Here is a 22947-nt window from a genome sequence, read left to right as displayed (position 1 = left end):
TACCACTGTCCCGCGTTCTTGAAGTGGAAATAACCAAAAGTAACCTCTCTTCAAGAACGCGGCACAATGGTACAGCGTTATTTTTCAACTAATTTGAGTGTTTTTAAGTTCGTTTGACTCGTTAGGACTGGCACATTATCCTACAAATGCCCGATTGTTCAATTTGCTTCGCATTTGAATTTTATTAAACTAATTGTTTATTCACTTTAACTGTCGATAAAGTAGGCATGAGGGATCCCGTTAACGGGATCCCTCACGCGTGCTTTACCGATAGTACAAGTCAATAAACAATTAAGTTAATATAATTCAAATGCGAAGCAAATTGAACAATCGGGCATTTGTAGGATAATGTGCCAGTCCTAACGAGTCAAACGAACTTAAAAACACTCAAATTAGTTGAAAAATAACGCTGTACCATTGTGCCGCGTTCTTGAAGAGAGGTTACTTTTGGTTATTTCCACTTCAAGAACCCGGGACAGTGGTACAGCGTTATTCTTCATCCGATTTGAGTTTTTTTAAGCTGGATTGACTCGTTAGAATTGGCACCTTGTCATAAAGAAGCCCGTTTTTGCAATTTGGTTCGCATTTGACTTTTATTAAACGAAATGTTTATTGACTTGTACTGTCGGTAAAGCACGCGTGAGGGATCCCGTTAATGAATGAATTGTGGTCAGTCTTAAAAGGCCGATTTGCTTTTAGTCCAACAAATGAGCGCTGTAGCGCAGACGGTAAGGTTTCCGTTTCTCACGCGGCGAGCTCGGGCTCGAGTCTTGGCCAAGTTTAAAATTTTTTTATTTTTTTTTAATAACCATTAACTTATTGGACTCAATGGTAGCATTCAGCAGAGGTAGCAGCTCAGTAACGTTACCAGATTTCTTTTTAAACTTCTACTTCTATTGGATAAAATTATAGGATCTAAGAGTAATAGCCAATAACATACACCGCTCCCCCAACATTTGTCTCTGCTGAATGCTACCAATAATAAATATAAAAATGCATTTGTTAACAGATTAATACATAAACATTGAGTTTATTACACCTCAACTCAATTGATATTATAAGAACGCATTTTTTGTATTTATTATCAAATCTAGTAAGTTTTTTGGTTACATATAAGCATTTTATAATAACTGAAAACTAATTTAAGAAAGTTATAATTTCGGGCTGGGACCTTCGGTAATTTAACTTTTATCGAAGCATTAGGAAAAGGATTTTGTTTTGCTTTGCGAGTCGCGTTTGGGGTAAACGTATTATAGAGTAAGAGAGAGAGATCCGAGAATCGACATCGTTCCTTCTCGCTCCCGAGATCTACCGAAGCTTGTCGGAGAAGACCGATACACGTATGTACCGGTGGAAGAGTGTGCGTGCTACGACTGGGGAAGCATCTCACGAACATAGTAGCAGCTTTCTATGTGTGAGAGCTGCACGCGCAGAGGACGGCATGGTGGGGAGAATATTCTGTCCACGATCTGGCTTCACTGATCTACAGATGATCTACAGTCTAGGTAACATAAACAAAAACAAGAAAAAACTTTCCTATCTTACGACTCCAGAATAGTCCAGAATAACAGACGGCAAGACGGTCCTTACAGGCAGTATGTAAATATAAATACATTTTTAAATTTAACAAAAGTTTTATTATATTACATAGAATAAACGATTCTTTTTTTTTTGTATGTATATTAAGTCCATAGTCGTTAATTCAACTTCCATTGTGAATATTTCATAATCTTCCACTTTGAGGATCCCCCAAACCACACATCTTAAAATTTCAGCACCCAAAATTAACTTTTGGTAACGAATGTTTATCTCATATTGAAGCTTCAAATCTTGACTGCTTAGAACGTAGTTGCTGTATCTCACAAATGTGTTGTACCGTATCGCCGGATCCATTATAATCTGGAAAAAGAAAAACATATAAATCTTTTAAATTCGGGCCAAACTGTCCCCGAGTATAATTATTTTTTATATCAAAATAAAATAAATATAATAATGAAGCTTACAAAATAATTTGAAGACAATAGCAATTTCAAATCCACCTTGGACAACCCATTAAGTTACAGTTTGGTGCTACAATGACTGATTGACTGAGCCGAGCCAGCCAAATCGTGGACAGAATATTCTCCCCACCATGCCGTTCTCTACTAGGCATATACCAGTTTAATACCACTGACAAGTCACTAGTACCTCCATGGCAGGCGGGAGACACTCTCATAGGCGAAGTCAGGGGGAGGACAGTGCCGTGTTGTCCGTGTTGAGGAGTGGAACCATGATTGCAACGCCACCTAGGAACTCTGACATTTTTTGGAAGAACTAACCGGGCTTTTTCAGTGCTGGGATTCTGTAACTTCCCAGCGATGATTGTCGGTATCGCTAACTACCGATAGTTGTCGCTTGCAGTAACGAAAAGAGCGATTCTGTAACTTCCGTCTATATGGATTCAGTAACTAGTTATCGACAACTTTCGGTAATTGAATCGAGTTACCGAGAGATATCGCTAAGAGCGATTCTGTAACACAAAGTTTTCGATAATTGTCGTTAAAAAGGGCGGTCGCTACCGAATTCTATCGTTAACTTAACGACGACCGTGATAGGCGTCGGTAGAAGTTTACCGAGAAAGTAAATATAATAAATGTCACAAATATTTCTTAAATTAATATTCAGAAATCACAAAAAAGTACTTACAATAAATTTTCTTTATAAATTAAGGCTTACAGTAAAAATCGTAGGAAATAAAATTTAATATTTTTCCAATTTTTATATTTAAAAATAACTATATATATATATATATATATATGCAGAGGTTTTCTCTAAAATATAGAATTAATTGTATTATTTAACTATAGCACACAGGCACTAACTGTACATTGTCTAACTCAAAAAAATCTTAAAACATTAATTTTTAATACTTATTTTAATTAAAATATACTTACGTTTTAATACTTCTTTTAAATAAAATATGATAATTTTGCTATAGTAAGAATTGCTATAGTCAAAATTGATATAGTCAAGTAACACAAAAATTCATATTTCGGTTGGTATTAAATACACCAATATTACCAACTTCCCTAGAACCTTAACGAATTTTATCGTTATCGTACAAATATGAGTTGCACCGACTATTGTCGTAAAACTAAAGTTACAGAATCGCTCATTCGTTAGCGCAAGCGATAACTGTCGGTAGTTAGCGATACCGACAGCTGTCGTTAAGGGGTTTGACCCACTTGAGGCCAAAAACACTCACAATATAATAGTTGATGTGGTATATATTATTTATTACGAGCATTGTGAGTTTTTGGTGGAATACGTGCAAGGAAAAGCAAAGGTTTATTAAAGTTATTCGTCGGATAAATTTTATATTAGTACCGTTGAACCTCTAGCGACATCTATCTCGGTCGTTGTTAAGTTATAACGATATTATTAGTTTTCCTTTCAATAAAAAACTCAGTGAAATATCAATTCTCAGCTAAATGATTCGGTTTAGTACAATTTATATTAACTTCAATTGTTCGTAACTCCGTCGCTTAACTAAGATTGAACTGAGAGTTTTCTTAAAAAGGAAAGGTACGTTTATTCGGTAGGATTCGGTAGGTTACCGACAGTACCGACATTACAAGCGACAATCATCGCTGACTCTGAGTTACAGAATCGCACTTAGCGATTTCTGTCGGTAACTGGACTTAACGATACCGAAAGTTGTCGCTAAGAGTTACAGAATCCCACTACAGACCTATATACTCTCAAAGTTAAAGTTTAAAGGAAAATAGGAAAAAGAAATTATTACAATTATATAAAAAATAAAACATTTTTTATTATATAAAATTTTGTTACAAAATAGATATGAAACAAACATAACAAGTACAAAAAGCTATTTATCATACATTATATTATAATTAAATAATACAAAGGAATAAATTATAAAGTCATAATTTATATACCTACACAATACATAATGTATATTATTAGGAGGATATATATGATTTAAAGCATAATTATTGAAAAATAAATTATGTCAATTGCTTTAAATTATATAGAACCTATTTATAAATGAAAATTGACATCATTAATATTACATTTATCATATTAATTTTTTTTTCCTTTTACTGACGCATTGCGAGGTAAGGGGGAAACTTCTTTAAAGCCTATGGCTTGTTAAGTACCTCTGGCGACCGATATTTGTGACCAGAGGTTATGTGGGATTTTAACCCACTAAAACCCCCTACCCAAAAAGATTCATATGAAGGTGAAAATAGTCTAAATACTCTAAAAAAAACTCTATTATACACAAAATTTATATAATTAAATAATGAAAGTAATCTATTTACTATGCTTACTTCTATACTTAAGAGCTTCTTTCATTATCGTATCATCTGCTGATCGAATGTCCTTTCCGACTACAATATTATTAATTCTAGTACACCAATTTGAAATAAAATTTAAAGTAATACTACGTACTAATGTATCGCGAAAATATTCGAAATGTGTGCTGCAATTAATGAATGAAAAATCTAAAGAATTATTTAATGTTAAAGTAAATCTTTCAATTATTTTTTTTCTAAAGCAAACTGATGCAATATCTTTCTGTAATATAACTTCTGAAATAGATAAGGCTTCTTGAAAAAACTTAAAATATTGAAACGTTTCATTACAAGTAGTACAATTTTTAAAGATTTTACGTTTACGCAAATTTTTTAAAACTAAAAGAGTTTTGTTGCAAGGTTTTCGATAATTAATTTCTATTTTATTGTCGTTAATATTAAAAGCTTCATCTAACGCAGAATCTGTATATGTTGGCTGGTCATTCGATTCTGCAGATCGCACGAAATTTTCAAGAGAGAAAAGGTTTCCATCAGCAGTATTCTCACAATTTGTTTTAACTGTTTTCGATGAGACTAAATTATTGATTAATAAAGATTTAAACGAAAATTGAAACTGGTAACAAGACGGATTGACATTCCTATGCCCATGACTCCGGATCATGCCAAAAAAGTTTTCCAAGGGGTCTTGGTTAACTCTTCTTGGCATGAGCTGGTAGATTTTTTCTCTATTTAACACATTCCATAATAACTCAAAAGCTTTAATAGTTTTAATCTAATTCGATACTGATGGGACCGACTTTTCTCTATTAGTAATTTTGCAACAATACCTGATACCGTTTAATTTTTTTCTTGCTTCTGCCCAAAATTTAAGATGCTCACTCTTTGGAGTTACTGCTGCACGTAGAGTAACTTCAGACTTTAATGTATGCCCGTTGACTGAGTCGAACAAGTCATTGAAAAATCGTAGAACCTTTGCTGTAACCATTGCCTCCTCTTTTGGTATACTTAGTGTTCCCAATGACGTATTAATACTCGCTGCAATATAATAATTTTGTGATTAATTTTTTGTTTTAAAATTTAATTTTATAATAATCAAACATGTCTTAAATGATATTACTTACATCCTATATTCACTAAAAATCCGATGAAATTGGAAAATGATTTACTGAAAACCTGGGCTGCGTGTTTCACCTTCATCTTAGGAATTTTATCCTTCCTAATATGATATTCGGTTAATTTTGTGATGTCCCCCATTTTAAATGCCACGTTTTGATCGATGTCATATGCCAGTTCAATTATATCCCACGATGCTAAATGCGAATTTATTCCTTTTCCTATATCAGCCCAATCAACTTTTATATCCTTTGTAAGTAAATTATTCCTGATGCCTTTCAACATATGAGGGGGATCATAAAATATAATAATGTCCTGTCCATTTATTTGGAATGTTCCTTCTCCTGTTAAAAAAAAAAAAAAAAAATTAAATACTGCAAAAAAATACACTTTAATTTAACATTCCAAATATATAATACTCACGGTATTCTTTTTTATTCTTGTAGCAGTAGATTGTGCTCTCTCGTATAAAATCATTGAGACATTTCATATTGGCCTGTGATTGGTCGCATACAGTTCCAAGAATGTGAAATCCACATTTGACTACTGCTTTGACAATCTCTTTTATACAACGCATTAATTGAACAGAGTTGGTTAGTGCCTGACAGAAATTGAAAGTGAGTGGAATTTTCCAATCACTTACAATTCCTCTCAGCATAAAAACCAAAGCATGATCAGCTAAACGCGATGTTCTCCTATGGCCCCAGTTTTCGAAGCCAACGATTTCGTCCAGCTGTGGATCATACTGAATATTTGGCAGTAGACTTACTTCATCCCACAATAAGAGGCATAATTTTTCTCTTCTCTGCATACGGTGTCCTTGCTCCCTCAGATGTCGAAATATTATCTGGTTGATCCCTGCAGAAAGTTTGACCTGTACCAAAAATCTGTATAAGCATTTGGTTGATGATAATATAAATAACTTATACAATAATCTATAAGAAGATTTCGACTGCGCCATTAACGCCAAGGCAAGCACCTTATCTTCATAGGAGAACCGTCTTCCCTGCATAGTAAGGAAGACTGGTTGTAGAAGATAGAGGTTGTATAGAAAGTACAGAAATAATAATAAATCACATACCTTAGATTGCTTCGAAGAGTTCCTCAAGTGCATATCAATAAATTGTTGCTGCACTTTCGCCAATATTTTAAATTTCTTCATAGTCAGTGAATTACTGCAGACCTTGGCCTCCTCTAGTCTCTTTTTGAATAAACAATTCTTTCCTTGAGCCCTCTTATACAATTTATTAATTGTCGTAGCCACTTCATATAATCTTTTTCCATCGGTTGAGAGCATATGGGATCTGGTTATTTCCTTAAGCAATGGTCGTTTCCTTGTAGCCACTTTTTCTGTAAGAATGTAATTATTAATTAATTTATTATTTATTTTTCACCAATAATGATTACACTAAATAAATTACAAGTCTTTAGTTTACCAGGCTTAGCTGCTTCGATGCCATTTGTGTTCACATCATCATTGTCCACCTCTAAAGTTATCGTATCATCTTCTGTGCCTGCATTTAATATATCTGTATCCATTTCATCAGTATGCATTTTCAAAGTTATTGTATTGTCCACTGCATCTGCTTCTACTGTTGCAATTTCACTACCTGTTAAAGACCTATCTTCACTTTCATCCCTTCACAGTGCAACAGGGTCATTGATATTTTCTTCCAAATCCTCATAAGCTTGCGATGGTGGTAAATTTAATGTTGGCACAGTATTATCCTTTAGCCTACGGATAAAAGAATCCACCATTACATCATTTTCATCAAAATGTTTATAACACACTTTATATTTATTTATATCATTTAAAGATAGATTATACAAATCCTGGTTTCTAATTTGTTTGACCCATTCTAATCCAATTGCCTTCTTTGGAATTAAGTGTCCTGGCTCCCTGCTCTTGCTTGAACATCCTGGCACAATGCATGAATATTTTGAGGGTATTTTCTTAGACATCCTGTTTGTTGAGTTTTTCACGTCCATTGATTTAAAATTCTGTACAAAATTAACAAGAAATAGAAATTAAAACATATTCTTTAATGTTTTATTCTACCGAAATTAATCTAACACCTTCGACAACTTTGAACTTTACTTACTTTAAAAAAAAAGAACACCAGGTAGAAACTATTATTCTATAATTGCACTCGTAGTTCCTGGCACCTAAAAATAACTTTTAAACACTTTTCAGTATTAAAAATTGCTGTTGAAATAACTTTACTTTAAGAGCGTATTTATACACATGCACAGTAAAAAGACTTTCAAACAGCAAGAAAGATGGTGGCCGGATGGCGGGATATCGGCGTCGTCAAAGTAGCGACGCCAGCGCCACCTAGGAACTCTGACATTTTTTGGAGGAACTATAACGCTGCCCCACATTGCGAGTGTCAGTCTGTGTCACCCCCCTGGGCGAAGTGGGGGGGCAGCGTTATAGTTCCTCAAAAAATCTCAGAGTTCCTAGGTGGCGCTGCAATCACGGCCCCACTTCTTAACACGGCAGTGTCACCCCCCTGCTCCATGGACTGGCATGGACTCGTGGACATGCGTGATTAAAAATTTAAAATATAAACGTTAAACTTTCTCGCATAATTTGTGGATAATTGTGCTTACCAACAAAGTCCAGTACAAAGAAGAAAAAAAAACATTAAACTTCTGTTAATGTTTATTTGATATAAACAAGTTGTCTAGCTTCAAACAACATAAAAATGAGTCTATGGGTGGATAAGTACAGACCAACATCTCTTAATAAGTTAGATTACCATTTAAAGCAAGCAGAATATTTAAAAAACATGGTAAAATATACATATATATTCAAAATTAGATATCGTACTATATTTTGCTCATTACATTGACATTATTACTTTATAATCAATATAGGTCCAAAAAGGTGATTTTCCTCATTTATTAGTTTATGGTCCTCCTGGAGCAGGAAAAAAAACAAGAATTATGTGTATTATCAAAGAATTATATGGCAATGGTGCTGAAAGATTAAGATCAGAGAATATGCAATTTGAGGTAAATAATGAAGATAAATATAATTTAAAATTTAATTTAATTTGGATTTTATATAATTTTGTAGACACCTTCCAAGAAGAAATTAGATATAATGACTATAAGTAGTAACTATCATATAGAAGTTAATCCAAGTGATGCTGGTATATATGATAGAGTAGTAGTGATGGACTTAGTAAAAACTACTGCTCAAACTCATCAGCTTGATCCGAATGGTCAACGAGAATTTAAAGGTAACAAAGTTAATTAATTTTTTCTCTTCATACTTGCCATTTTTCATATTCTATTTAAATTTAAAACAGTTGTCCTTTTAACAAATGTGGATCAGCTTTCAAAAGATGCCCAACATGCGCTTCGTCGAACAATGGAGAAATATGTAGCTACTTGTAGATTAATTCTTTGTGCTAACTCAACATCAAGGGTTTCACCAGCAATCAGATCTAGGTGTATAGGTCTTAGAGTGGCAGCACCTACTATAACAGAAATAAAAAGTATCTTACATTCAGTCTGTAAAAAAGAAAGTTTAGATTTACCAGATAAATTAGCTACAGAAATTGCAGAGACTAGTGGCAGAAATTTAAGAAGAGCAATATTAATGTTAGAAGCGTGTAAGGTAGACCAGTAAGTATAATTAGGAGTTTTATACCTGTAACAGATTTCTCTTACATTTGACAATATATTTGATAATTTGTTTCTTAGGTATCCATTTACAAATGACCAAAAAATAGCAGAACCAGATTGGCAAGTCTATTTAAGGACTACAGCTAGCATGATGGTTATGGAGCAAAGTCCTAAAAAATTATTGGAGATTCGCAACAGGCTTTATGAGCTATTGACGCATGCCATTCCTTCCGATTTAATATTCAAAGGCTTGTTACAAGAATGTATGAAAAAATGCGATTTACAGTTGAAAATGGAGGTAGCTTCGATTGCTGCAGAACATGAGCATAAAATGCACCAAAGTACAAAACCAATTTTTCATTTAGAAGCCTTTGTTGCTCAATTCATGGTGTGCTATAAGAAATTTATGGATTTGTCATTCCTTGATATGTAGTTATTAAATAGTATAAAATTAAGTTCAATTATTTATTATACAACTATTTTCATAAGTAATTACTTTTATTTAAAAATAAACTGAAAATAAGAAAATATTTTTTTTTATTTTAGCTGGTAGGACATTTTAAAAACGTATTGTACACTAATTGATTTTTATAATTTAGCCCTTGCAACTGCAAATAAATTATACAAATGTGGCATTTAAAGTAAATTTTATGTTTTTATAAGATTATAATTCTTGGCTATGTTAATATAACTTATTAGATTGCTTTTTTAATAATGGTAAATGTATGAATTTTAATTATATGTATCATAAACATACATAATGATATAGTTATCTACTAGCAAATATTAAAAACAAAATACAATTGCTAAATTCGTCGATAACATTCGATGGTTAATCGTTAATAGGTTTTTTGTTATTATTTTCAAGTAACAACGCAACAACGGTAACAAGTAATAATATTTAAGTACGATATTAATTACGATAACATCACTTGACATCACGATTTCAAAACTACGCACTGACCGAGACCATTCTGATTCAAAATTTCTAGTTAATCTTATCAGTAGATGGGGATGAAATCGTCTGCCCTAGCCGTCTGCTTATATAGGGAATAGGGTTTTTCTAACAGATAAGTCCTAGTAAACGTTTAAAAAATGGTAAGTTGTTACTTTTATTAACATAACATTGTCTGTCGTAGTTAATTAATAATTAATTATATTTATTTTTAAACTAATGTTTATATATTCTCTAATCGTCATTGTAAGTTACGAGTAATATTTACCGGCTTCGTATTAATCATTTTAGGGTTAGGTTACTATGAATAATCACATTCACATTGCCATTTATTATTTTAGTTTCGTTCGCTTACCTATAAATAATTATAAGTGTCCTAAATATAATATTCTATGATTAGCAATAAATTATAATTTAATGAATTACGATATTTATTGATAAAAATCAATGTTAAAAATGTGACATAGTACTTATATTATTTTAGTAAAAATTTAATTTAATTTTGAATATCAGACATTAATATTAAATTTAATTGATATTTTTCAGAACTATATAGTAAGTAGAACTGGTTTATTAAGAGTTATTCAAAGTAATTACTATGGAAATGTTCGTAGAAACTATTCATTACTTACACATAATGTTTTACAACCACTTTGGTTTCCCAATAAAAATGTTCAAAGAAATACAGTAAGTAGCCTTACTACAGCAATTAATGTTTATTTAGAAATATTTAATTTTTCAGAAATAGATAAATAATTACATAAAAATTATTTTTTAGTATTTACCATATTCCAATCCTGCGAGAAAACCTGGATTCATCACTCAATTTATTGAAAATATTAAACAAGAAATACACAAAAATTCAGAAATGAAGGAATCCATAAAAAAGTTTAGAGAAGAAGCAGAAAAATTAGAGCAATCAGAAGCTTTGAACTCTGCAAGACGGAAGTTTAAAACTGTTGAATCTGAGGCCAATAAAAGTTCTGAAGTCTTGAAAGAGAAGTTAGACACACTTAAAGAGAAGGTAAAACTAAAAACAAGTGTAAAGAAAATTCTATTATAGCTTGAATTTATTTGACAATTAGGTACATGAAGTTATTGAAGAAGCTAGTAAAAGTGACTTAGGAAAAAAAGCTGGGAAAATAAGTGAGGAAATCAGTAAATCGGCAAAAGGCGCAGCAGAAACTATATCTGAAAAAAGTCAAGCGCTTGGGAAAACTGGAGCTTTCCAAACAATATCACAAACAGCAGAAGCAGTAAGAGAAGAATTAGACCAACATGGAATACAAGGTTATTATTGATATATTTAAAATTAATACTGATTAGAAATTTTAATTAATTGATTAAACGCTAGGTCGTGTTTATGAACCTCTTAAGAAATTACGTAAGAGAAATGAGATGGTGCAGTCTGCAGAAGATAAAATTGTGGAGCCCAATGCTGATGCCACAGGTGTTGAATTACATAAAGACTCTAAATTTTACCAGTCATGGCAAAATTTTAAGGTAATCATATGGCTAAACACAATTCTCTGTTTCTTTAATGTGACATGAAACTTATGGTTAATATTTATTTGTAGGATAAAAATCCATATGTGAATAAAGTTTTAGATTGGAAAATTAAGTATGAAGAATCAGAAAATCCAGTTATAAGAGCTTCTAGGCTACTTACAGATAAAGTTACAGATGTTATGGGTGGATTATTTCAAAAAACTGAGCTTTCTGAAACACTGACAGAAATTTGCAAATTGGACCCAAGCTTTGACAAAGTGAAATTTTTAAAAGATTGCGAAACGGATATAATTCCTAATATTTTAGAAGCAATAGTTAGAGGAGACCTTGATGTATTGAAAGACTGGTGTCATGAGGCACCATATAATGTTATATCACAACCTATTACACAGGCCAAAAAATTAGGATATTATATAGATAGTAAAATTTTAGGTACTAGCTGTAAAAATGATTTTTTTTTAACCCATGCTGCTAATAATGCATTCCTGATATAACTGTATTTTCTTTTTCAGATATCGACAATGTGGACCTGGTTATGGGCAAGGTCATGGAACAGGGTCCAGTTTTAATCATTTCATTTCAATCACAACAAATCATGTGTGTGAGAGATAGTAAAAATGAAAACAAAGTAGTTGAAGGTGATCCTGAGAAAGTAATGCGTGTTAATTACGTTTGGGTATTATGCCGTGATCCAACGGAACTTAATCCAAAAGCAGCTTGGAGATTATTAGATCTTAGTGCAAATAGTTCAGAGCAGTTTGTATAGTGATTTAAAAGGCTATTAAATAGAGACTGAACGCTTAAATGAAAAATGGTATAGTAAAAAGATATCTGATATTTCAAGGAAATGCAAGTAAATTTGAAGCACTTTAGTTTTAAAAGTTAAAACTTATGCACATTTCAAGAAAAATTGTTCTACTAAGCAGATTAGTAAAATGACACAAGCCATGTTTTGTGGTAAAGTACGGTTGGTTAGTGCCTACAGTATATGGCATTTTAAGAAAGGGTTCTTATATATTGTATTCCTATAAATATAAAACGCATGTACAGTTTTTAAACATGTTGTTCATTTAAATTTTAAATGGGATCTAATAATGCCTTTATAAATTGATGTGCAATGCACAGATTTCTCCACATCAAATACTATTTATTAATTTTCATTATGAATGAGGTAAAAAAACTTCAATGAAGAAGAATACTTTTGATTAAAAATAATTTTATATTAAATAATAACTTTAGCGATATTAATTGTTAGAACGTCCTAATGTGTATAATTGTACATATGTACATCTAAGTATTTATAACCATAATTGTACAGTGAAACAGCTTAACATCATTAACAGTCTGTATTACATACATTGGAATAAGTTTTTTCTTCTCTTCGTAAGTAATGTTTTTGCTTCCCTATCACTATCATTTGTATTAAAAGTTATATTAACTTTAAAGCCCGGTCTTACAGGTCTCAATTAAATTAATTATGCTGTAATAAATGTCACGCGGAATATATGTAGAGTATTTCGTATGATATATTTTATGTTAAATATAATATAGCTTAATTAATTTAATTGAGACCTGTAAGACCGGGCCTAAAGGTGAGATTTGGTAAGATTGAAGAATATTAGGTATACCAAATAAGGACTTTTATTCTAAATTATAGAAAAAGGAACTATTTTTTATAGAATCTTCTATTGTTAGAATAAAAAGATGCATTATTATTAACGTTTCTGTTAGTGGTTATATTGCATTGAGTAGATAGTGTCTGAAAGCAAATAAATTTTTATATGTAAGAGGTATGAATTTAGTACCAACATATGTTATAAATTTTATTTTGACTTGTTGAACAATTGGTTACAATTAATAAATGTCCAAATGTTTAATTATAAATTTGTAATGAATTAAATACTACATAAAACACTATATGTACACATTTTTAGTTAAAATTAGCTTCCAAGTCATAATATTTGCCGAACGCCTTATTTCCTATTAATTAGCCAATGCGTCAAGCGGCTATATTTTCTTTAAATCAATGTATGTATTATTTTGCGCGATAAAAGAAATTGTAAAATACGTGAATTATTTTTAACTAATTGAATATATATTCTCAATATATTAAAAATTTGAGTTTAGTCATGTATTTTTTTAAATGTTCCCTTTTAAGTATTCTTTATATTTATATATTTTATTAAATAAATATTATAAACACACATACATATGTATATTTATACATAGTATATATGTATGTATTATGTATTTATATTTATCAACACTAATTTTAAAAAATCGACCAAATATATATGTATTGAGTTTTTATATTTTGTTACAATTTTCGTGTTTAGATTATTATTCTTCGGTATAATAAATTAATGAATATATATTATATTTACTGATGAGCTGATCGATGTTATTGGCAATTTTAAAAAATGAAGTCTTGTCCAGGAACATCCAGAAAGCAATAATGATCACACGCATCTATCTCTGTATACTATGTATGTAAAGCGCAGAAACTTCGAATCCGATACTCCGATATAGCAGTGGAGCCGTCGTCGAAAAGATATACGTGATACGTTAAGTTGAAATACGTTACAAATCAATTTTGCCGTTTTCCATAAAATTTCCATTTTAGAACAGTAAAAGAAATATTAATTAGATATGGTAAATAAATATAGCATTCGTTGATTACTAATTCTTTCACAAATATTCGTACTTAAAACATATGATCTTATTCCAAGCTATTCCAAGAAAATTAGAATTATATTATTAATTTTAACAATGTTCTACATTATGGGAAGCTTTTACAAAAAATGTTCTTTTTATGTATTTTTCAGGGTAACGAAAGTTCGCTGCCTATGGAACTCTGTTCAAATTGTAAGTAAACTTTATGAAAATTGTGATATCGAAAAATAACCTATTTTCTCCTTACTTCAATAAAGTATACAGTATAATGGAGCAAAAAAACTATATTTATAAGAAATATTAGCTCATTCACTTTTCTTTTCTTTAGTTGATGCGGACGAAATTCGAAGATTAGGGAAACGTTTTAGAAAGCTAGATCTAGATAATAGTGGTGCGCTTAGTATTGATGAATTTATGTCAGTACCAGAATTAAAACAAAATCCATTGGTTCAGCGTGTCATTGCAATATTTGATGCTGATGGCAATGGAGAAGTAGATTTCAAAGAATTCATACAAGGAGTTTCACAATTCAGTGTCAAGGTAAATAATAGCTATCTTAACCATTAATTAACTATATAATTTCATCTTCTGATATTTTTATTTAAACTTTGTGTTAATGCTAAATAGGGGGATAAAGAAAGCAAACTGAGATTTGCGTTCAGAATCTATGATATGGATAAAGATGGATTTATTAGTAATGGAGAATTATTTCAAGTATTAAAAATGATGGTTGGCAGTAATTTAAATGACACTCAATTACAGCAGATTGTAGATAAAACTATTTTATTTGCTGATAAAGATGAGGATGGCAAAATTAGTTTTGAAGAGTTTTGTTCAGTGAGTATTCCAAATTATCTTAAATTTATAAATGATACTTAAACATCAAAATCATATTTCTAGGTTGTTGGTAATACAGATGTACACAAGAAGATGGTGGTAGACGTTTAATTAAATAGCTTGTATAAATTTTAAATGATACATACTAATGTTTGCTCTATTATATAAATTCATTATTAACAATAGAATTATTGGATAGTTCAATTGGAAGTAACAAAGATCTATGTAGAATGATCTCATGCATTCATTGTAAACTTATTCAGGATTAATTTATATTATTAAGTTTATTGATAAAGTAATTACAGTGCAATGTTTATCTATTATTATTATTATTAATATGATTTTACCTTACAAAGGTAATTAAATATTTTCTTTGAATGCTACATAATTTTAATTGTACAAATTAATGTTATGTTCTATTTTGTGTCATATTAGAGATATGTAATTCCTTTAATCATAGAACTGAACTTCCATTTTAATTTGTATATTTATTTAATTTACACTAAATTTTACTTAAGAATATTTAAAACAGACATTAACGTCTATTTACAGATGAATATCTCTTAAAGAAAAAAAGTAAAGCGTAAATTACTATTAGCTTATACCTTGTTTTTTCTTTAACTCATTGTTAACTTGGTATTTTATTCACTGGATATGTGGTTAAAGTTATTATAAAAGAAGTATGTTTAGAAAGTAATAGTTTAAAAAAAAAACAGCTAATATTTAATAAATCCGATAGAATCTTTTAGTTTTCTGCATATTAAATCATGTAGCAGAATTATTTATCTTTTAAGAATTAAGGCTCATAATTTTATATGTCACATTTCTCATCATCTCTCAAAAAATTTTATCAACTTTGCATGTGTTTTTCTATGAGCTATTTATAAAATATATAATAATATATAAGTGACACATATTTACACACATCAATTAAAGAAGTAATTCACAGCACAAAAATCTTATGATATAATCTACTATGAAGTCAAAATTGCAAAAACAAGTTTATTCAAAAGTTTGTATACATATAAGACTGACATCAATTAACAAACAGCTGTTTTAACTTATAAATAATAATGAAAGGATAGACAATTAAACTTATGTGTGTGATATGTGAACATATATATATATATATATATATGTATATGTATAATAAAAAATTATTGTATTCTATAATTATACTGTTGCTACTTATACATGTTATGATCGTATTATATGTCCAATCAAAGTTTAAGAGTAATGAAATATATTGAAATAAACCATAAAAGAGTTTAAGTAATCTTTAATTGCAGAATTTTACTAAATGCTAAAGATTTTACAAAAACAACTTATAGACAAAATTCTATTATTAAGTACTCATTATACTTGTAAATTCCTCAATTCATTTCGAATAATTTTTCCAGAGGGATTCCTTGGAATATTATCAATGAAGTGTACTCCTCCAGTTAGTTTTTTGTATGGTGCTACCTAAAATTAAAATTTGTATCAGCATTAACAAAAATTAATTTGCTGGGTAATATATATAACAAATACGCGAGTAAGAGTCTACTTTACCTTGGGTGTGACATAATTTTCTACAATTTTCGCATCTATATTTGCGTCTGGTTTTTTAACAATAAATGCTCTTGGCAGTTCTCCGGCCTGCGTATCAGAAATTCCAACAACAGCAACATCAGATACTCCCGGTAACTCTAAAATAATATTCTCTAGCTCTGTGGGTGAAACCTATACAAAAAAAAGCTACGTAAGAATTGATCATATTTTTCAAATTCCTTGCTTTACTTATAAGCTATTAAAATAATAAAAAGGGAAAGTAAAAAGAGAAACAGTGGTAAATGCTATATTTCGATTCACGCATAGGCGCGCATAAAAGCGTGTCTCAAATTTTGTAATACAAATGTAACGTAATCTATATACTCTAAGCCATTCTAAGCGCTGTATGCGTGATTCCGAACCTAACAAAATGCAAAAAAATAATGAAATAATATTGTGAAAACGCGAATATAAGATAATGATATCACGCATCATACAGAGAGCCTGTTGCTGTTGCATAATTGATTCGGTTGAAAACTTTGGAATTAGAAAAGTGAACTTGAAGACTCAAGAACTAGTAGAACTATAGTCTATATTGTTCACTGTGTTGCTGGTGTTTAACAGGGAGAATGGAGGGGGTTGGGGAGGAGGAGTTGTATTTTTTGTCATTTGACGCGTCATGCAAGTGGCAGTACTGGCAGTACTGATAAAAGGGATACAGGTGGGGGGGGGGAGGGGGGCGGAGTGAAGAGAGAGTTTACAAATAGAATGGGAAGGGAGAGAGGCAAAGCCTCGTACACACCAGCAAATTGCACAAGAACTAAACACAAACACCAAACGACTCGACAGTGTAGGAGAGCTGATACTGGATAGAAGAGAGGGAGCAAAGAACGGAGAACGTGATCAAATGAAAATTTCAAAGCTGGCAAGGTTGGCAAGCTTGTAACTTTCCGTCCTTCAGGTTACTATTTTGTGCCTGGTGTGTTTGCGTCTATCGTTGTTTTTGTGGAGGACGTTTTGATTAGTGTTTTTTGTTGTAAACTTTGGCTGGAGAAAGTTTAAATTAACAATAAAATTCATTACGAGCGGCGTAGGCGGCCGGAAACGAAGGCCTTGAAAAATGGAGAATCCGGAGGAGGTACTGCAAGCGCTTGACGAGTTTCAGAAAATGCGACCGACGGAGATACCATTGGAATTAGAGGAGTATTTGTGCTGGGTAGCGAAAACAGGTGATCCTGTTTACCAATGGTCACTGATAAAAGCGCTCTTCAGAGAAAAACTAACACGTGTTATGACCGATTTCTATGAGAGTTGCCCAAGCCTTGAATTGGCCTCTTGCCCCAATGTAGAGCAATTTAATTATGACACCATGAAGAGCAATCTCCTTGATCGCTTAGAATCCTTTGCGAATGCACCATTTACAGTTCAGCGTATTTGCGAGTTGCTTACAGCTCCAAGAAAAGAATATAATCGAGTTGACAAATTTATGAGAGCTATAGAGAAGAATATCTTAGTAGTTTCAACTCGGGAACCGGGTCCAACAGCTAGACGCAGCGAGAATGGAGATGGACTTGTCAATGGGTCACTTGAGGATGACACGACTCTGGTACAGACTTCCCACGAGGTTGAAATGGATTCCTGGGTAAAGGATTGTACAACAGCTGTCCCAATTAATGTCCAACACAAACAATCTGAGCCACCCCTTCCAGACACTGTTATACCAAATTCCACAATAGTAAAGAACATTTGTGATCAAGAAGAGAATGATATTCATCAAAAATCTATTCAGTCGATGCCTACATCCGATATAGAAACTTCAAATTTTATGACCTCCACGCCTGAATTTCCTACTGTTGCCAATATAACCTCGCAAGTCCAACAGCAAGATTCTACAATTGTATCTGGTATACAAAGTTTGTCAGACATTGCTCAAGATGAGTCTGGCATTTCTGGAGATGTTCCAGAAGCTATTATGAATGAAGACACAAGCTCACAGCCGAGTCTAGATTTGGAAAATGAGGATAATGATACTATAGAAGCGGCTAAAAAGTTACAAACCACCTTTCAAGCTACAGACTTTAGTAATGACTCCAAAATATCTAAATTTTATCTTGATGCTGAAGAGCTTAATGAGAAGATACAGACTAATACAAAAGTTTTGCTTGAAGAGAGGGATTCTGTTCTTACTGAAAATAGCAAGTTGTCTATAAATTCCAGTCTGGAGCAAAAATCAATATTAGGTACAAGTGAAAGCAATGAATTAACGACAAATGAAAACATTTTACAAGCTGTCAATGGAAAGATAGAAGAGAAAGTACCTAAACTTGAAAATAAAGTTGACAGTACACAATTAATTATTGAAGATAATTCAATTAATGAGTCAAGTACAGTACCTCTAGCACTTGTTAACTCAGATATGGAAAACCTTTGCTCTTCAAAGAATTCCGATGATATAAAAACTCATATTAACTTATATAATTCAGAAGAAAATATTGTATCTAATGAAGAATCTGATTCTTTATATAAAGAAGATAACAAGTCTACAGATTCTGAAGCTATTGATAGTCCTAATGTTACAAATGTGTGTTCTGAGAATTTAAATATCTTAGAAAAATGTATACAGATTGATAAAGATAGCATAAATGTGTCATCAGAGGTGTCAAAACCATTAATAGAAGAACCTGTGTCTGATAGCAACTCAGAAGGGGATTTTAAAAAGTCCAACTATATAGAAGATGACTTAACAATAGAAGAGACATCAGAAGAAGATTCCAAGGTTTCCAAATGTTGCATGCAAGATCCTATCATAGAAGAGCCAAAGGAAATAGAATTTTCTGATAAAGATTTGGAAGGCACATCAGAACCAGTAGATATATCTAAAGTCTTGGAAGATTCAGTTTTAAGTACTAAGACTGTTTTAATAGATGATGAAAAAGTTATCTCTGTAGAAAATCATGATGCATTGGATTCTGAAGGTAATAATATAGCAATTAATCAATTAGATCAAAATAAATCATCAGCAATAGGAAACACTGTACATAAAAGTAAATGTGAATCTTCAGAACATATGGATATTGATAGTGAAGAATCATTATCAATGTTTCATCAGGATGAACCAATGGAGCAGGAAGCTGATTTAACTACAAGTTAATAACAATAAATAAAATTTTGTATTTCTAGTTTTTAAAATTCATTTTCTTTACAGACTGTTAAAAAAAGTAAACAATATATAATAATATCTGTATACAAAATTGAATCAATATAAATATTAGTTGAGTAAATGTCAACATTTTAAATTATTTAAAAGTATTAAGTTTTTTACCACTTCATTGGTCTTATCTTGTTGTAAAATTAAATAAACTCAATGTCTATATTTACTATACTCAGATTTAATAAGTTCTACTTTTCTCACATTAGAGACAACAATTTTAATTTAGTAAAGAAACTTTTGCAGTCTTGAAGGAAACAGAACACTGCCTATTCCCAAATTATTAAAATAGGTATAACTAGCTTTGAGATCATACATCAAAATGCTACCTTTGTCTGACTTGTATGAATATTTTGGATTTGTATCTTAATATCTTCTTAAACTGAGCTTAGCATTTTGATTATGAAAATTAAGCTAGCTGCAAGCTTGTCTTATTGAAAGAGATTTTTGTAATCTTTACTCAATATATTTAGCAGCTATTAAGAAATTGCCAGACAATGCTGAATGTTTTGAATAAATATTATTGTTTCAATAATAAGACAAACATTAATGAAAGTGACTGATAATTATACATGTTCCAACTATAATTATGGTATAGCTGGATGTAGAGCATAATTACTTTGAGACTTACATCATTGTCAGCAGGCAAAAGCCTATACTATATGTCCGTATAAAGCAAAAAAGAGTTTAGTGAGATGACAATTTTTTATGAAAATATGTGTGCTTACTATTGCATACTTTGCTACATTTTGTCATAAATGCAACCGATTTTTTTTTGGAATGAGAGATTCAAGATCGGAAATAATAGTAAATGGAGTCAATGTAAATTATAAATGATTGAAATAAGTTTCATATTTGTATTTGACCTTTTTGTGCAAAATTAAATTAAAAACAATAAATTCATTTAGTTTGTAGTATAGCTATGGAATATTAATTTAATAAACATGTAGATGAGAGAACTGTAAGAACATGGATAATTAAAAATAGCTGTGTACATTATTTTATAAAAAATATAAAAAACTATTATCGATATGAATTTTTTAAATCTTACCCTATAAACTTATAATTGAAGTTAAATAAGATTTGTTTAAATTAAATGAATTTTAAACAAAAGCCTTAATACGCTATTTTAGCAAACTTGGCATACTAAATTATTAAAACAATCAATAAAAATGATTGAGCTATTAATAGAACTTACATTATTCACAGAACTTACTTACCTGATTTCCTTTTACTTTTATAAGCTCCTTTGTTCTGTCAACTATATAAAAGTAGCCATCATCATCATAATATCCAACGTCTCCTGTATGTAACCAGCCCTCAGGATCAACTGCTTCAGTTGTTGATTTTGGATCATTTAAATATCCCTTCATAACTTGTGGTCCACGTATTAATATTTCACCAGGTACTAAAGGATTTTTAATATTCTTTCCACTTTTAGTATCTATTAAACATACTTCTGTGGAAGGTAATAGTTTTCCACAGCTTCCTATTTTGGATAGTGGTGTTTGCCTTGGGCAATATAAGGCTACTGGACTTGATTCTGTCATACCATATCCTACAATTAAAATAAGCCAATAATCTATGGAGGATTTGAATTAATGATATCATTTTAAAAAATTAGATCATTTTTTTAAAATACCTTGTTCTATAATACAATTAGTATAAACGAATTTTTGTATAAATTTTTCTATTAGGGTTTTAGTAGCAGGGGCAGCACCACATACTAGTCTTTTAACAGAAGCTAAATGCTCTGGTTTAATTTCAGGATGGGTTATTAAAAATAAAATTAAAGAAGGAACAACAAATATTGATGTTGGTTTAAATTTTTCTAAACATTTTATATAATCTTCAGGGGTAAATCTTGGTATAGACACTATGTGGCCTCCAACACTAGTTACAAAATTTAAGATAGAGTTGAAGCCCATAATATGAAAAAATGGTAAAACTGATAATACAGTTTCTTTCTTATAATCCTCAATATTTACACCATTTGCTATTTCTTGGCTTTCTAGTTGTACTAAATTTGCAACTAGATTTTGATGTGTCAACATTACACCTTTTGGTAAACCTGTTGTCCCTGAGCTATATGGTATTACAGCAATGTCTGTGCTTTTAACAACTGGTAGCTCAACACTATAATCTTCTGACAGTAATTCCTGTATTCCTAAAACACTAATGTAACTTATAAATAAATTTTAATTAATTATTTTTTTTATTCACAGCTAAGTATTTTTACTTTTTATTAGCTTCAGTTGTTCCACCAACATTAATTGTAGATGTATAATTTGGCAAAGTTTTAGCAATGATTAATGAAGTATCTAGAAGTTGAGGAATTGTTATAATGCACTTAACATTAGCATTTTGAAATTGTCTTCCTAATTCTTCTGCTGTGTATAAAGGATTGGCAAATGTAATAATAAGGCCAGCTTCTAGGCAACCATGTACAACTAATAAATATTCTGGAATATTTGGTAATAAAACACCTACTGTTTCCCCTGGTTTTAATTTGACTCTTTCTAAAAGTGCCATTGCACTTTTTTTATAAAGCATTTTTGCTATCCCATAAGTGTAGGATCTTTCAGAAACTCCACAAGTCTATAGAGAAAACCGATTTATTCTTAACACTTTTAAATTAAAATTGTGAATGTCCTTACCATTGCAGGAAGGTCCTCAAATTCTGAACTTCTAGACCAGACATATTGTGAAAGAGTCATGTCAGGTACAACAATATCATCATAAGAACTTTTTATAATTGCACTACTATAATTTCTTATATTATTTTTTCTAATAAGTGGTTTAATTAAATTATTTACAACCATTAATCTTTGGGCACCAATTATTCTTAGTAGAACCATGTTAGGAATTTTATGTCTCTTTTTAAGTTAACTCTAAAATTGAAGAAAAATCAATTACGAGTGTTTTAATCTCAAAGATATAACACTGTTATTCTTTTCGCGTCTTACTGTATCTTATAATACATTACCGATACACTATTGTTTATCCACGTGTCACACTACATACCTTTATAGTTATTAGAAAATGAATTAATTACAAATAGTAAATAAAAGTACAAAATAGCAGAACTATCTCGCGTTATGGTCTCGTAAAACTTTAAAGGGTAAAAACAGAAATCTATTTACAATCAATTAAAATACTTTGTGTCC

The 22947-nt window shown here is 30.9% G+C and overlaps 6 protein-coding genes across 10 annotated transcripts; 4 read left to right on the top strand and 2 right to left on the bottom strand.

Annotated features, from left to right (window-relative positions):
* Positions 1 to 7031: 7031 nt before the first annotated feature.
* On the bottom strand, positions 7032 to 7679 carry LOC136772112 (uncharacterized). Its single transcript, XM_066724822.1, has 4 exons — positions 7657 to 7679; positions 7583 to 7598; positions 7261 to 7433; positions 7032 to 7167 (listed from the first exon to the last, which is right to left on the bottom strand). Exons 1-4 carry the CDS (start codon positions 7677 to 7679, stop codon positions 7074 to 7076), a joined length of 306 nt encoding a protein of 101 aa, XP_066580919.1. The 3' UTR covers positions 7032 to 7073.
* A 258-nt stretch (positions 7680 to 7937) lies between these two features.
* On the top strand, positions 7938 to 9623 carry RfC38 (replication factor C subunit RfC38). Its single transcript, XM_066747802.1, has 5 exons — positions 7938 to 8227; positions 8313 to 8450; positions 8515 to 8680; positions 8750 to 9068; positions 9147 to 9623. The coding sequence occupies exons 1-5, from the start codon at positions 8141 to 8143 to the stop codon at positions 9499 to 9501; spliced, it is 1065 nt and encodes a 354-aa protein (XP_066603899.1). The 5' UTR covers positions 7938 to 8140; the 3' UTR covers positions 9502 to 9623.
* A 408-nt stretch (positions 9624 to 10031) lies between these two features.
* On the top strand, positions 10032 to 14072 carry LOC136786211 (mitochondrial import inner membrane translocase subunit TIM44). 4 transcript variants are annotated; one of them, XR_010824769.1, is made up of 8 exons: positions 10032 to 10166; positions 10570 to 10710; positions 10802 to 11047; positions 11109 to 11313; positions 11378 to 11526; positions 11601 to 11964; positions 12045 to 12915; positions 13969 to 14072. XR_010824769.1 is itself a non-coding variant. In XM_066747801.1 (7 exons), exons 1-7 carry the CDS (start codon positions 10164 to 10166, stop codon positions 12296 to 12298), a joined length of 1362 nt encoding a protein of 453 aa, XP_066603898.1. In that variant the 5' UTR covers positions 10032 to 10163; the 3' UTR covers positions 12299 to 13809. The 4 variants fall into 4 exon arrangements, 1 of the variants encoding a protein (XP_066603898.1); XR_010824768.1 differs by lacking the exon at positions 13969 to 14072 and adding an exon at positions 13869 to 13888; XR_010824770.1 differs by lacking the exon at positions 13969 to 14072 and having other exon boundaries at positions 12045 to 12703; positions 12788 to 13809.
* Positions 14045 to 16164, top strand: LOC136786213 (calcineurin subunit B type 2). The gene is made up of 5 exons (XM_066747803.1): positions 14045 to 14184; positions 14358 to 14397; positions 14534 to 14745; positions 14833 to 15042; positions 15106 to 16164. The coding sequence occupies exons 1-5, from the start codon at positions 14182 to 14184 to the stop codon at positions 15151 to 15153; spliced, it is 513 nt and encodes a 170-aa protein (XP_066603900.1). The 5' UTR covers positions 14045 to 14181; the 3' UTR covers positions 15154 to 16164.
* A 139-nt stretch (positions 16165 to 16303) lies between these two features.
* LOC136786210 (uncharacterized) lies at positions 16304 to 22945 on the bottom strand. Of its 2 annotated transcripts, none has more exons than XM_066747798.1 (7): positions 22805 to 22945; positions 22438 to 22671; positions 22020 to 22378; positions 21423 to 21955; positions 21001 to 21338; positions 16594 to 16764; positions 16304 to 16506 (listed from the first exon to the last, which is right to left on the bottom strand). In XM_066747798.1, exons 2-7 carry the CDS (start codon positions 22636 to 22638, stop codon positions 16399 to 16401), a joined length of 1710 nt encoding a protein of 569 aa, XP_066603895.1. In that variant the 5' UTR covers positions 22639 to 22671; positions 22805 to 22945; the 3' UTR covers positions 16304 to 16398. The 2 variants fall into 2 exon arrangements, with proteins under 2 accessions (XP_066603895.1, XP_066603896.1); XM_066747799.1 differs by having other exon boundaries at positions 22767 to 22867.
* Positions 17074 to 20989, top strand: LOC136786207 (serine/threonine-protein phosphatase 4 regulatory subunit 2-like). Its single transcript, XM_066747796.1, has 2 exons — positions 17074 to 19547; positions 19635 to 20989. The coding sequence occupies exons 1-2, from the start codon at positions 17693 to 17695 to the stop codon at positions 19721 to 19723; spliced, it is 1944 nt and encodes a 647-aa protein (XP_066603893.1). The 5' UTR covers positions 17074 to 17692; the 3' UTR covers positions 19724 to 20989.
* Positions 22946 to 22947: the final 2 nt, after the last annotated feature.

This window comes from Prorops nasuta, unplaced genomic scaffold (assembly GCF_024137725.1).
Source record: "Prorops nasuta isolate Cenicafe-Biocafe unplaced genomic scaffold, Cenicafe_Pnas_1.2 PNAS00003, whole genome shotgun sequence".
Taxonomy (NCBI): domain Eukaryota; kingdom Metazoa; phylum Arthropoda; class Insecta; order Hymenoptera; family Bethylidae; genus Prorops; species Prorops nasuta.
This window is presented reverse-complemented; position numbering and strand designations above follow the sequence as displayed.